The sequence below is a fragment of the Lichenostomus cassidix genome, chromosome 1Aa, assembly GCF_008360975.1.
Source record: "Lichenostomus cassidix isolate B80296 chromosome 1Aa, HeHo_3.0, whole genome shotgun sequence".
NCBI lineage: Eukaryota > Metazoa > Chordata > Aves > Passeriformes > Meliphagidae > Lichenostomus > Lichenostomus cassidix.
This window is the reverse complement of record NC_139480.1, coordinates 56,702,439-56,716,143: the sequence shown is the minus strand read 5'-3', so window position 1 is coordinate 56,716,143 and position 13,705 is coordinate 56,702,439. Positions and strand designations below refer to the sequence as shown.

Genomic DNA, 13,705 nt, shown 5'->3' with positions numbered 1-13,705 from the left:
TAAGCCCTACTTTGCCAGCTAGGCTCGTGGTAGCCTTAGAGCTGGCAGACAGAGCTTAGAAAAACATTTCAATCATTTAAGGGGTTTGAAACACTCTTGGGGAAGAAAAGCCCTTGTGTTTAGGCTAAAACCATATTACAACAGTTGCTACAAAGAATATGTTTCTTTACACAAACCTGGAATCCGTCCAGCAAAAAAAAAAAAACCAAAAAAACCCCAACAAACAACAACAAAAAAACCCAACCAAAAAACCCCAAACAAAACAAAAAACAAACAAACAAACAACAACAAAAAACCTGCTGCTTTTAATTTAAACTGAATTATTAATGTTTTAGCTTAAGGAATTAAAGGAATAGAGTAAATTATCTGCTTGATCTATGTAGTATACATCTAAAAGGAGTGGCAGCAAAAAAAAAATATGGTGTGTTTATTCCTCTAGTTCTTTTTGTTTTCATTATTTAATTGATAGTGTCAACATTTCTGGTAGCAGGAAGTGTACCTGTAAAGTAGCAAAGTGGAGATAAATTAAGATGTAAGCAAATGTTACTTGGTAGGGACTGTTAGATCAAAGGTCTGATCTATCTGAATTGCAACTGCTGCATGTGTGGTATCCAGTATTGCAATATCCATTTATTTGCATTCTGTTTTGACGCATCTAGAGTTAGAAATACCTGAAAGATGCATATTTTTTATTAAAAAACTGAAAAAGAGGCATGCAATTATTACTATCTGGGCACTGATTCTGTCTCTGGGAGATAGATTCTTAGGGTAGATGGAACCCAGCTATGTTTTTCTAGGTGTATATGGCAACCTGCTGATTGCTGTCTCACCAGAATAAACTCTAAACCTTTCCAGATGTTCTTAATCTGGCCCCTTAACCTTTAAAAAAACCAGAGGCTTTCCATTCCCCAGAGCCAAACTTTGCTAACAATATCTAGGTTGTTTTCAAACCAAGCTTCAAACATAAAAATGACTAATAAATCCATATTCCGTAATAGTTAGGCTGGAAAACTATTATTTAAGAACAGACTCAGTTTTTATGACCCATTTCTAATAAAAATCCCAAGTATGCTTCACTAATGCTACCATTTCAGATACCCAGATCCTGGATGATAGGCATGATATCCACATAGATACACCAGTAAATATGCAAAGGCTATAAATCTGTCTTAAATTAGTGATTTGTAGATGTGCGAGGGGGAAGAGGGCTGGGAAATTCTGCTTTCGAATCTGTTCGTTTCCTGACTCTTAATGCTCTGTCACTTCACAACTGGTGGTTGTATTTTTCTGTGGTTTGTATTAAGTGCTAAATACATTACTCCACGCTCTTCGGGGGAACCCGGGGCTCTGCACAGACTTTTAGTCTGCACCTGATTCCACTCGCGTGAAGATCAATTTTGGGCAGCCCAGGGACAGGGACAGAGCCAGCCCCTAGCATGCTGTGGAGCCCTCCGGTGCGAGAGCGAGGCAGATTTTGAGGAAGGAAACAGCGGCTATTGGATGGAGCCACAGCCTAGAAATTCATAACGCTTCAGAGGACCGTAGCCCGCTGGCTTCAGGATTCCAGTTCGGGCTTCCTATTAAAACAACACAACACGTAATAATCACTCATAAACATCCATCTTTCTGAGTCTTTTACGACCTCGTAATTGCCCCCATCCTGACAGGCGGATTTATGCCCTGGCCGGCAGCGCCCGGTGCCAGGGAGCTCCTCCGAGGGAGCGCGGGGCAGGGCTGGGGCTGCCCTTCGCCGGGAGTCGCCCCGGCCGCTTTGGAACGACAAAACCCCCAGTTTCCCGCAGCCTCCCTCTTCGTTATCAACGCCCTGCTCCGCCGCTCGGCTTTGGCCGCTCGTTCGGTGGGGTTCGCTTCTGCTCTTTGGGCAGTCTCCTCTCCGGCCGGGGGGAGCGCTTTTCCCGTGTAAAACTCAAGGACTATCCCGGCAGCGTTCAGGAGGGAAATCCTCTCCTTTTCGCTCGTCCTCCTTTTCTCTTCCCAAGCGGGCTTAGTTCGAGTGTCTCCTGCAGAACTCTCTCTCGCCCTCCCGGCTGGACTTCGCAACTTCTGCCGCCGTTCCGCTGGCCTTTTATTTGCCTTTTTCCTCCCTGACGCTTCTCCTTCCCCGCAGTCCGCAACGACCGGGAGGCTCCTTCTCCTTGCCCGCGGGGCACGGCCGGGACCCTCCGGCGGGCAGCGCTGATCCGCGCCCGCCTCCCCCTCCCTGCCTCCGCCGGGAGCGCCTGGAAGGCAAAGGATGGCCTAGAAATTAAGCAGCACTTCTGAGGTGGTACATCTGCCTCTCCCCCCTGCCCATTTGCTTACACCGCATAGGATTTCTCCCCGTCTCTCCCACTCCTTGACTTTTGAAAAGAAATTTTAATTTCCCGCCCACGCCCCCCCCCCCCGCCCCAAGCTGAGGTGGTCGCGGAGGGGCGCGGGGCTCTCGGGGAGGAGGCGGGCGGTGGGCAGCGCAGCGTCCCGCAGGAAATGCCGGCGCTGCCGCGGCTGAGAGCTGCCCCGGCCCGCCGCCTCCCTGGCCAGCGAGCGATGCCCGCCGGCGTCTCTCCCGGACCCTGTCCCGCGGGGCACGAGCCCCGGTGTGGGCGCCCATCGCGCCGGGGGTGCGCAGGGGAGCCCGGCGAGGCCAGGGGCGGCGGCGGAGCGGCAGCCGCGAAGCGCGGGGCGCCCGCCCGGACCGCGCCGCTGCCGCGGGAGCCTCGGCGCCGCCGGAAACTTTGCTCGGCGCTGTGCGCCGGCTCCTTCTCGGTGCTGCTGGCCCCGGCGGGGAGGCTGGCGCTTGGGGAGCGCGGCCGGGGGCGGCGGGGCTGGCGCTGGGTGTCCCCCGGCGCGGTGCCCCTGTGCCGGGCTGCGGGGCGCTGCCCGGGGCGGCCGCGGGCGGCAGCGCTGCTGCTGCTGCTGCTGCTGCTGCTGCTGCTGCTGGGCGCCTGCTGCGGGGGGGAAGCGGCGGCGCAGACGGCGCTGGCGGCGGGGGAGGAGGAGGAGGAGGAGGAGGATCACTTGCTCTCCCTCGCCGCCACGGGGGTGGTGCTGAGCTGCCTGGCCGCCGTGACATGGCTGGTGCTGAAGCTGAGGCAGGGCGTCCTCATGCTCGCCGTGACTAGCGCGGCCAAGACCACGTCCCTCGTCGCCTTGGAGAGGGTCCCGGCGTCCTGGCGGCCCTACCTGGCCTACCTGCTGGGGCTGCTGGGCATCCTTCTGGCCGGCTACGCCGACCGGCTGTGGCCCCCGCGGCGGGCCGCCCCGCTGGCCGAGCCTCCCGCCGCCCCCCCGGCCGCGGACGAAGCCCCGGTGCTCAGGCGGCGGCGGCGGTCCAGCTCCATGATCTCCCCCGAGATGTCGGGCGGCGGCGGCGGCAACAAGACCCACCGGAGGACCTCGCTGCCCTGCATCCCTCGGGAGCAGGTAGGATAGAGGCCGGGGCGAGACGGTCCCAAACTTTGCCCGGGGTCCCGCCGGCGGCGGAGGCGCGGGGAGCTGCGGCGGAGGGGCCGCGCACGGTGCGGAGAGCCGCCTCGGGACGGGGCCGGGGGAAGCGGCGTCTCTGCACCGGTCTGCCTTGCCCCGGCCGCGGGCGACGGGGACGGGGCTCGGGGTGGGCTTTTCTCTTAAAGCTGTCGGCGCTGGCTGCTCCTAAGGCTGGCAGAGGGAGGGCTGGAGCGTACGGTGCCCGCTTGGCTCTCGGAGCCGGTGGGAACCTGCCCTCAGCGCAGCCCTCGGGCTCCCCAGCATCACTACGAGACTCGCTCTTTCAAACCTGTAGTTTCCTAGAAAGGTAGCTTAGCCTCTTTTAACTTGCTTTAAGCTTGAAAGGGGTGTGTGTGCTTGAACCAGGCAGCTCGCCCTCGCTGGGAGAAGTCCCTTCTCAGGTCGGTAGCCTCTCCTGAGGCTCGTCTTTGCACTTTGCCTCCCCAAGGCTGTTCCCGTGCGTGTAATCAATAGCCCCCGCTCTGCCCTGGCTGTGGGAACCGGTGCGAGGCACACGCGATTTATCTCAACTTTGTTTCCTTTGAGAGGCTGTGATTGGAACAGTTGAGGGAGAACTTTTTTACCAGCGACGCATTCATTTAAAAGTGCACCTCAAAGAGCTGGAGAAAGAAACAGTCAAGCGCCGTTGTGTTTACTGCACGGCTGTATAGAGTCCTGACATGGACACAAAGTGGGCTTAGTTCTGCACTTGAAGTGTGTCTCAGTTTTTTTGAGGTTTAACTCTGCCCCACAAAACTATCACTCCGTGGGTCGAGTGTAACTGAGGGTCTTGAAAGTCAGGGCAACCCCTGCTGAGCAGCGGAAAGGGAAACCCGGGGGAAAAATAAGTGTTAAGCTTTCTTTTCCAATTGGTTTTGAAAACGGTTCTGTGCACTGTGGTCAAGTGTACTGTCATACACCAAAGGTTTTCTTTCAGGTTGCTTGCTGGATAAGCAGCGAAGTACTTTCTAAGTAATAGTATCTAACTGTATGGTTTGGGTGCTAGTTTGTGTCTGGAAATGGTTTGATGACATCCCTTTGTGGTTGGTTGTGACATTTCCTAGAAGAGGGCCTGACAACCTTTTTATATACTTGAGACTTGCTTTACAACAAATGTACTTATTTATTTAACAGTTTTGTTTAGGTAAAATAAATATTTACTGCAGACAAATACAATGTGAAAAAGTAGGAAACTGACCCAGGTTCTGACTTTTAACAGGAACTAAGAGAGAGGGAAGGGTGTAAGAGTAATTTGTAAATACAATAAGGCACAAACCTAAAGTTGTTTATATTTTCTTGCTGATGCTAGGCATTTCTGGTGGTTTCTTACAAGAATCATTTGTAGGGTTTTAAACATATTTCCATTCACTCTTACACTTCCAATAAAAGCAGCCTTTTAGTTAACATCTCTAAATGTAATCATTCGGAGGCAGGACTGAGTGACCACAATCCTTGTCTTTTCTTATGGAAGGACTTCAAATCTCCTGCATACACCAGAATGTGAAACTGGTGATGGGTAACAAGGTAGACTTCTTTTTGCTCCCCAGTGGTGTAGTGCTTGAGGACAGTGGTCAGCTTTGCCCCAGCAATTCCCACGTCCATGCTGTGGAGCTGGGCTGGAGTTAGCTGGCGACTGTTCAGTTCACCCACTGCAGGATTTTGGCAAATGTCTCTTTCTTTTGTTCTCACTCACTATTAATCAATAGTGAGATCTGGTATTGCTTGCGTCACTGTGTGATTAGAAATGGATGATTACTTTGGAATTTGGGGAGACTTTTTGCATTTTATTTTTTTTTTCTCATTTTTTTTTCTTTTTTTAGCCTGGTGTGGATTTGTGTATGTGAAGTTCTCTCCCTAAAAGCTGTTCTCTTAAATAAATGCTAGTGTGATAGAAAGATGGAAAAGCCAAAACAAAGCTCTTTAAGGACCTTGAAGAAATGCTGGGAAAAGTGGGACTCTCTTACAAGCAAAGTTTATGTTTATAGCAAAAATCAGCTCCCTGTAGACTTAAAGAAAGCATAGGTAAATGTTTTCCTTTTGGACAGTATTTAAATATAACATGTTAAAAATAGAGATGAGGGCTTTAAAAGAAAACCAGGCCTTCTCTTGCACCCTGTTTTTAAAAAAACATCCCCTGAATGTTTCTGGTCTTGTTTGTACATCTGTGAGCTGCCAATAATTTTCATCAGGAAATAGATCCACTTTATTGCTTTGAAACACATACTTCAATTTAGTGAGTGACATTAGGCAAAGTTTTAGAGATCTTTCCCATCACCTCCTGTGTAACCTTTCCTATTGCTGAGCATTTAATTGAGCTTTTATTTTTCCAGAGTTTGATTCCCTTCATGTCTGCCTATTTCTATTAATACGAGATTCTATGAAAGCTGGAATTTCTAATTTTTCTTTTTTAGTCACACGCATCTCAATTATAATCTGAATTCTTGCCTACTAGAATTCAAAGGTGAGTCTATGTGTGGCATTGTGACGTAAAGGACAGTACCAGGAACTGTAAAGTGACCACATGGATATCGTAGTAACACATCTCGTGTTAGTTGCTTATCAGTTCCAAAAAAAATTGAAAAAGAAAACCTTGCATTAAAAAAAGCCACCATCCAGAATTCAAACTGTATCATGATGCAACCTTCTGTTGTTGCTAAAAGTGCTCTTTCCCCATATTTAGTTTAATTCTGTGTTTTTTGTGGTTGCTTTTTGAATATGTTCTCTCTCTTTCCCAACTTTGGCAAATTTTTGGATTAAAAGCTTACACACTGCTGTGTGTGTAGATCTCATTGAGAAATGTGAGCCTGATCTTGCTCCCAGCTGAGTGTTGTCCCTCCGTGATTTCATCAAGGCTGGCTGAGGATGCTCAGCTCCTTGAGGGCTCGCTCACCCAGATTTGAAAAAGGATGCAGAGTGAAATTGTGAATGGATGGATAAGACAGGGAATGAATGAAGAAAAACCTTTTTTTTTTTTTTTTTTTTGGGTGGTAAATGCACAAATGCCAGCAGGAAGATGACTTTTGGAACTTTTTCTCCAGCTTTTTGCAAATGTTTTAGCTCTTCCTAAAAGTGTGGAGAGAAGGTTGGTGGGGGTAGGGAAGGGAGCAGAAATGTGTTCTTATGTGTTGTTTTTTTTCCCCATTAAAATATTATAATGCCCATGTGCTCTGCGCCTTGTCGGTGTTTTAGTCTCAACATACAGAGTCCAAGGGGATGATTTTGCCTTGGTGGGTAAAATACTGCTCAGGAGATTGTAGCTGGGCAAATCTAAACCATGCTGAAGACTCCTGATTTTGCTTTTGAGCTTTGCTAGTTGTTTGTTTTGTTTAGGGGAATGGCAAGTTTTCTGCTACCTTGAATTTATTACAAGTGTGTGTTATTTGCAGCTGCTGCAAATAGTTTGATATGCCTTGGCAGGTTTTTTTTCCTTAGTCAGAAGACTGACAGAGCACACATCAGGGTTTGAAAGACTTTCTGATCCCCCAGCTAGTGGGTGACACAAGCCTGTGTGAGAGAAGGCACTTGTGGTGCTGGGAATTCCCTGAGCCATGCAGGAGGTAGCGCCTGATGGAGAAGTTTCTCCTGCAGCTCTGATGTCTCCAGCTGCCACGCCAGCAGCTCCACATCCAAACTCCCATCCATGTTCTCTGGCTCCTAAGGCAGACAGCTTTTCTCTCCATTTTCCTTCTGTATTTCTTTTTTTTGCTCTTTTCCTCCTTCTGGGCAGATGGAGAAAGTAGAAAGCTGTTTGCCTTCCCGAGGGACATCTGAGGGTCTGTCACTTATTTTTCAGTTGATTTGAGCCTTGCTACCTGTTTCGTGCTGCCACATCCTTCCCATCCCATTTTTCCTTGTTAAAAGTTACTTTTTCAGATTGGTGACTTTGGTGCCAGACTCATCTATCTTCTCCAGCAGCAGCAGTGGGTTTTTTGCTTGATTTGACTGTTTGTCATGGGGTTCTGGGTGGTAACTCTGCTTGTTCCCAGCCTGTAGCCTGGGAAAGTTGTGAGCCAGGACTGCCCTTATCACCGCCTGTCTGTGGAGTGGAGAAGACAATACTTCACATGGTCAAAGATATCTCTTCAGTGATAAGATCTAAGAAACAGTGGAGGAAAAGAAATATATTTGTTGTGGGTTTGTTTTTTTTTTTTTCCCCAAGGGAAAATGAAGGCTTTATCTCTTCTCCTTGTTTGATAGTGAGACTTTGTTAGTGCCAGGAATATGCTGCTTCTTCCCCTTTGCTGGTTCTTTCTCCTTCTGCCTTAAAAAATAGACAAATGTACCCTTATAATTAATTTTTAATATTGTGGATCCTGCCCTCTGGCCTGAAAAGAGAGAGACACCAGGGTGCAACATAGAGGAATTTAAAATTTTACAGGGGAGAAGGCTGATTAAATTTAGATACTGAACTTTGTCTATGCCAGAAACATAGGTGTCCTATTAGACATGTGATGCTTTATATATCATATACCTGCTGCTAATAAGGTTTATTGAGCTGTAATTACTCTGATAAGATTTACTGGCATTGCCATTTAGGTCACTAAAAGCTGAGGAATACTGAGGAGTTATGTCATCTGGTGACTTGCTGAAGCACAACTGTGTAAAATATTTAAGTAAGGCTTCAGGAAAAATCACCCAGGGATTCCAGACATAATGGTTTATTTTCTTTTGCATGGCTTCATTTACGCAAACCCGCTCTACTTAGATTTTTTCCTCTTTTCTTTCAGCCTCACAAAAATGGTAAAACTGCTGCTGAAACTCTCATGAAGCGTTTAGAATCTATTTTTGTTGATCAGTTAAATCCAGAAATGTACATTGTGGTATATTGGCAAAAAAGTAAAGTACAGTAGTGACTTTCTGCTCCTTCTGCCTGAAGTGTGAAAATGCAAAGCTGGGGAACTGAAAGAAATCCTGTGTACTCTGGGTTGTCATGTTAATTAAATAAACAGCCAGAACAGTGACCCTGTGTATGAAATGTGTTTTGAGAAGCTTGTTGGGGGTTGGAGGGGAAAAACAGTGACACATGATGTTTTGGACGTTAACTGTGACATTTGTATGAATTTGTCCTAATCTGCTGTTAGCATTCTCACATTCCAACTGTTTTTTGTGGGAGACTGAGGCATAGCTGTGTGTTGCAAATGGAGGGAATATGGCTTTGGGCTTTTTTTTTCCCAAAAGGTAATATAAAAAAAAAAAAAATAATTCCAGCCTGCAAGGGAAAAAGTTGCAGAGTTCTGGTGCCTGCAAACCTCAGGGCTTGGAATGGGAGTGAGCTGACTGCATCCTAAATTATTTGAGAATCAAAAGAATACGGCTTCAATGAGCCATTTGTTGTGATTTACCTAGTTGATCTAATGGGAGATGTACAGCTTGTAGCATAGCCCATGACAGATAAGAAAAGAAATGTACAGTTTCAGATAACAAAGTGGAAGTCCTGTTTTTATTTGTGCATGGATTTTTTTTTTCCCCTCTGCTTGGTTTTGAAGTTTTTTTATGAATTGCGAAATACTTTCCTCAAAGTCTCTTTCTGTGTTACTCAGGGTGTCACTCAAAGAAACACCTCTAATTTGGATTGTGTAGTTTTTCAGGTTTTGAGGGCGTGTGACTTTGGTGGGGGTTTTTTTGTTGGTTTTTTTTTTTTTCTTCTTCTTTTTTGTGTTAAATTTGTCTTGCTCTTAGTCCTGCTGTGAGTTTTGCTTTAAGCCCTGCTGCAAGTGGTAGCATCAGTTCTTTGTACCAGGAGAAATAAAAACAATAATGAAATGTGATGTCTGCCTGAGTTTTAAGTTGCAGGTGAAATATCAGCGTTTTTCTTTCTAAATGGCTTTTGGAGATTCACTGGGGTTGTGAGAGGAAGAGGCACCTTACCCCTTCCTAGTACCAAGATACTTGGACTAGTATCAAACTTTGGCTTCTTTTTTCTTTTTCTTTTTTTTTTTTTTAATGAAGGGTTTGAGCTGCTTTTCTTCTCTGTGGGTGTGTGTCATTGTCGCGAGTCTCTGGTGCTGATGGTGCTGCTGGTGCTGATTGTGATGGTGCTGCTGGTGTTACTGGTGTTACTGGGGATGATGGTGGTGCTGATGATGCTGGTGCTGCTGGTGTTACTGGTGTTGCTGGTGCTGGTGCTGCTGGTGCTGCTGGTGGCGGTCACCCCCGCGGTGGCGGCGGGGCTGGCGCTGGCGCTGGCGCTGGCGGGCGCGGCCCCCTAGAGGGCACGAGAGCCCCTGCGCCGCTCGGCGCGGCCAAACCGGGCACAAACAGCATCCACAAAATCTGTCCGTGGTCCTTAACTCAGCCCGTGTCGGGATCTGTTGTGGAGCTGCTGTTCCAGCCGCGCCCCTCGCTTCCCGCACCCCGCGGACCCGCGGTGTCGGAGCCAGGAGTTGGACGGTGATGATCATGGTGGGTCCCTCCCAGAGCAGCACCTCAAGAGTCTATATAACCGTTTATAAATGAAACAGGAAATGCCACCTGAAAAGTGCAGCAGCCCAATATCCCCCTCTGCTCTGCGCTGCTGAGGCCACTTCTGGAGCTTGGTGTACCATTCTGGGTTCCTTAGTCCAAGAAAGACAAGGAACTACTGGAGAAGGTTCGGTGCAGGGCTGTGGAGATGATGAGGGCACTGGGATGTCTCTTATGAGGAATGGCTGAGGAAGCTGGTTCTGTTTAGCCTGGACAAGAGATGGTTGGGAGGGGATCTTATCGATGCACCCACACATCTGCAGGGCAGCTGCCAGAGCACAGGGCCAGGCGCTCCTCGGTGGTGCCCAGTGACAGGGCAAGGGGACAAACAGAAACACGGCGAGTTCCCCCTGAAGGTGAGCAAAAGGCTCTGTGAGAGAGACTGAGCACTGAACAGGCTGCCCAGAGAGGCTGTGGAGTCTCCTCTGGAGAGATTCAAAACCTGCCTGGACACCTGCTGTAGGTGGCTCTGCCTTGGCACAGGGGTTGGACTGGATGATCTCCAGAGGTGCCTTCCAACTCCAACCTTTCTGTGATTCTGTGCAATGTGCTGCTGAGACAAATGGTCCTTCAGCAATCTGTTGAACACAGGAGACGGATGTTTTCCTAGTGCCACCTTAAGGGTTGCTGAACAAAAGGCAAAACATGCAGCGCAGGGAAGATTGTGGTTATGTGAGTTTGGTCAACGAAATAGCATTGTTAACTTTTTAACCTGACAAGAAAAGGATTTTGTGTCAGCTTGCAGTGCTGGTAACTGAACAAATTTTGTGTGTGTGAGGTTTTGTAGTGAAATTGGGTTAGAGAAGGCATGGTCTGGAGTGCTGTATTGAGTTTTGGTCAGACACACAGGATGATTGGGGTCCACAGATAGCCCAAACTTCAGAGCATCATCTAACAAGAGACGGAAAAGCTATGTAAAACCAGATCTGGCTGAGGAGTGCTGATGAGTTATTTGCCTAAAAATGGAAGAAAAGAAGGGAATTTGGAAAAAAAGAAAAAAAAAGAAAAAAAGAAAAAAAATCAACCCCTCAACCACAAAACAAAGTCCCCACAAACCTTTTATTTTTAAACTGCTACAAAGAAGTCTGATTATGTGAGATAGAAATATACACTGGTAATGGAACATGTGTGTGTCACAAGGTATGAATGAAGCTCTTCCAGCTTAGACATTTGTATTTATTATTTATTTAAGTGTACAGGTTTCTGATGCCAAACAGGTTGAGGATTAGAAAAGCTGGCCTTTTTTTTTTTTTTAATGTGATACTAGTTAGGAAGAAAGTTCCCAGTTGGTCACTCTGTTGTGTGCTTTAGTGATCTTACTGTTTTATCTGAAGTGCCCACTGACCAGGGCCTATCACTGCATGACTCTCTCTATTTTTACTGCAATTAATTACTGGGAAAAAATTTATTTATGAGCATCAATACAGTTAAAGGCGCTCCTTCTGCTCCTGCACAGGGCTGGAAAATTACTAAGCCTCCACATATCAGAAATAGCTCAGAGCATAGCTGAGGCCTCCTTGGCTAACACCCCCAATCCACCAGTGAAATATGCAGGGTTAAAGTGGTTTATTTGACTTTTGTATTTTGTAGGTTGCTTAAGTTGGCTTTGTTTTGTAGGAAGAATTATGCTTTGGTCTGAATTAAAAAAAAATAAAATTATATTCTGCGTCACTCTTATTTTTTTAATGGGATTTTTGTCTGCCTAACTCTGTAGGAGTGGTGCTTTTCAAATATCCTCATGATGCTTTTTCTGATGGTTGCTGAAGTCCTGAGGCACACCCTGCTGATGGTTTAAAAAAAGCAACCCTTCCTCTTAGACTGGTTAGTCCTCTTAGAAATATCTCAGCTTCGTTAAAAGCTGTCTGAAATACAAATATGATGATGCCTGCTGGAAAACTATTGCTGTGTTTTGAGGATCAAGTCACTGAGGGTTGTTTGGTTTCTTTTTTGTTTTGAAAAAGCTTCTTGTTTCTCGTTTTCTTTGAGTAAATGATAATACTGTAGGGGAACAATAATTACTAAACTTCAAAACTTCTGAGCATCATCCTTCTGACTGATGTTTGACTAAATTTGTCCATAAGCACAGTTGTGAAATGAATTCCAGAAGGGGAAAGAATTGAGTATCTGAATGGTGAAGGTTAATTATTTTTTGAACTATTGCTCTCCCAGCAGGTTGATGATACTTTGCTGGCATCTCTGTGTGCTGGAGTAGCTGCCAGGGCACCAGCAATAACTTAAATTGCTCCTCACCCTGGAGGATAGATACTTGGAGCCTCTCGCACTCACTGTTGCTGTATGGTTTTAAATAAACCCTTGTATGTTTGTGTTTAACATCATGAAGGGCAGGCAGGTTTTTACCTATGTTCCATAAAAATACTGATTCTTGGCAAATACGTACACCCCAAATTTACTTCAAAACGTGCCTGTGGGGCTGCTGAAGAGGCCAGAGTGGGGGCTGTGTGCTGTCAGTGAAGCCACTGCCATGGCAGTCTGCAAAAGCACCCTCAGGAGCATTTCTGCTTGCTGCCTGACCAGCAGTGCAGGAGGGCGCTTGGAAAGGGTGGTGCATGGGGGGAAAAGCTACATCCAAGCAATTTTTGCTCCACTTCTGTGAGCAGTATTCTAGATATGCTCTCCCAAGCTTTCTGTTGCCTGCAGAGTAAAACTTGTGAAACCTTGTCTGTGCTCATATATTGAATCTCAGTTGAAATGACAGCTGAGCAGAGGTGCAGACCTCTGTGCAAAAGTGTAGATTAAAAAGGGCTGTGCAACCTTATGTACTGCCTGCCCTTGTCTCTGTGAATGCAATTTCAAATGCTTTTGAGGTTCTTTTTTTTTTTTTTCTTTTGTTTTCTTCTTTTTCCCATCCTGCCTTCTCTTCCCTTTTTCTCCTTTTCTCCTTTTCTTATGGATGCCTGTTTGAGCTCACCAGCTGACAGATCTTATTGGGGTTTCCTTGCAGAGTAGACTCTGCTGCTTCGTTTCCTCTACAAACTCACCCGCCAATGCAGATACCACTATTTCTGTATAGGTAATGCTGCAGTCCTTCCCCTGAAACTCACTTTTGAGTGGCAAAAAGCTGTTGGATGCTGCACTGAATTCTCTGGTGTGTTTCTCTTCAGCTGTACTGGTGATGCCAACCATAGGTTACTCTTGGCAAAGTCTGATCACTGTATTTTGTGTTGACAAGGAACTTTAATGTGTTTGGGTGCATCTAGAATTGCAAGATAACTGATAAGATATTTTTCATGAGGCTGGAGTTTTGGTTTGAATCTGTCAGTGGGATTGTTACAGGAGTACTTGTGCTGAAATGCAGCCTGCCTCTTACTCTTGTGAGAAATTGATACCTTCACCTTCTCATTCTGTGATATTTTAAAATTCATATTGTAAAAGTCAAGTGTTGTTAAATATGCTATTTTTCTTAAATTCTTTTTGTAAAGGTTATTGATCATCTTCTCTCTGCCTCTGCTATTTTCAATGGTAATTGAGAATGCTCAGCCCTCCCAGGGTAATAGGGTAATCCTTTCAGTTTAGTCCTTAGTGCAGAAAGAGCTGTGTTCACATCCTAAAATCCAATCAGAGCTTTTTAGTTTATTTTTTTAACAGCTAACAATTCTGTTTCTTATTTTAAAGGAAGTATTTCAAAGCATATGTTGGTTGTGCTGCTGAAAATGTGACCTGACCCCTTGTAGCTTGTTTTTATAGATGCGTACGTGCCCACATATAGACATTTATACATATATATATATTCATATGT

The 13,705-nt window shown here is 46.3% G+C and overlaps 2 protein-coding genes across 3 annotated transcripts in view; one reads left to right on the top strand and one right to left on the bottom strand.

Annotated features, from left to right (window-relative positions):
* Window positions 1–612: 612 nt before the first annotated feature.
* Window positions 613–3,073, bottom strand: LOC146443952 (uncharacterized). Its single transcript, XM_085049226.1, has 2 exons — window positions 2,323–3,073; window positions 613–2,240 (listed from the first exon to the last, which is right to left on the bottom strand). The coding sequence occupies exons 1-2, from the start codon at window positions 3,071–3,073 to the stop codon at window positions 1,636–1,638; spliced, it is 1,356 nt and encodes a 451-aa protein (XP_084905352.1). The 3' UTR covers window positions 613–1,635.
* The window catches only part of PDE3A (phosphodiesterase 3A), a 225,222-nt gene continuing 214,506 nt past the window's right edge, over window positions 2,990–13,705 (top strand). Inside the window, exon 1 of one of the 2 annotated variants that reach the window (XM_085049179.1) lies at window positions 2,990–3,423. In XM_085049179.1, coding sequence (XP_084905305.1) covers window positions 3,106–3,423 — 318 coding nt within the window. In that variant the 5' untranslated portion in view covers window positions 2,990–3,105. The remainder of the gene's footprint in view (window positions 3,424–13,705) is intronic. The other variant, XM_085049180.1, reaches the window with a different exon arrangement.

Excerpts from the sequence above, each read along its gene's own strand:
- LOC146443952 (XM_085049226.1), bottom strand. The coding sequence starts at position 3,073 with ATGTCACGGCGGCCAGGCAGCTCAGCACCACCCCCGTGGCGGCGAGGG. Across the intron at positions 2,241-2,322 it reads GGGGAGAAATCCTATGCGGT|GCGCTCCCGGCGGAGGCAGG; the intron begins GTAAGCAAATGG and ends TTTGCCTTCCAG.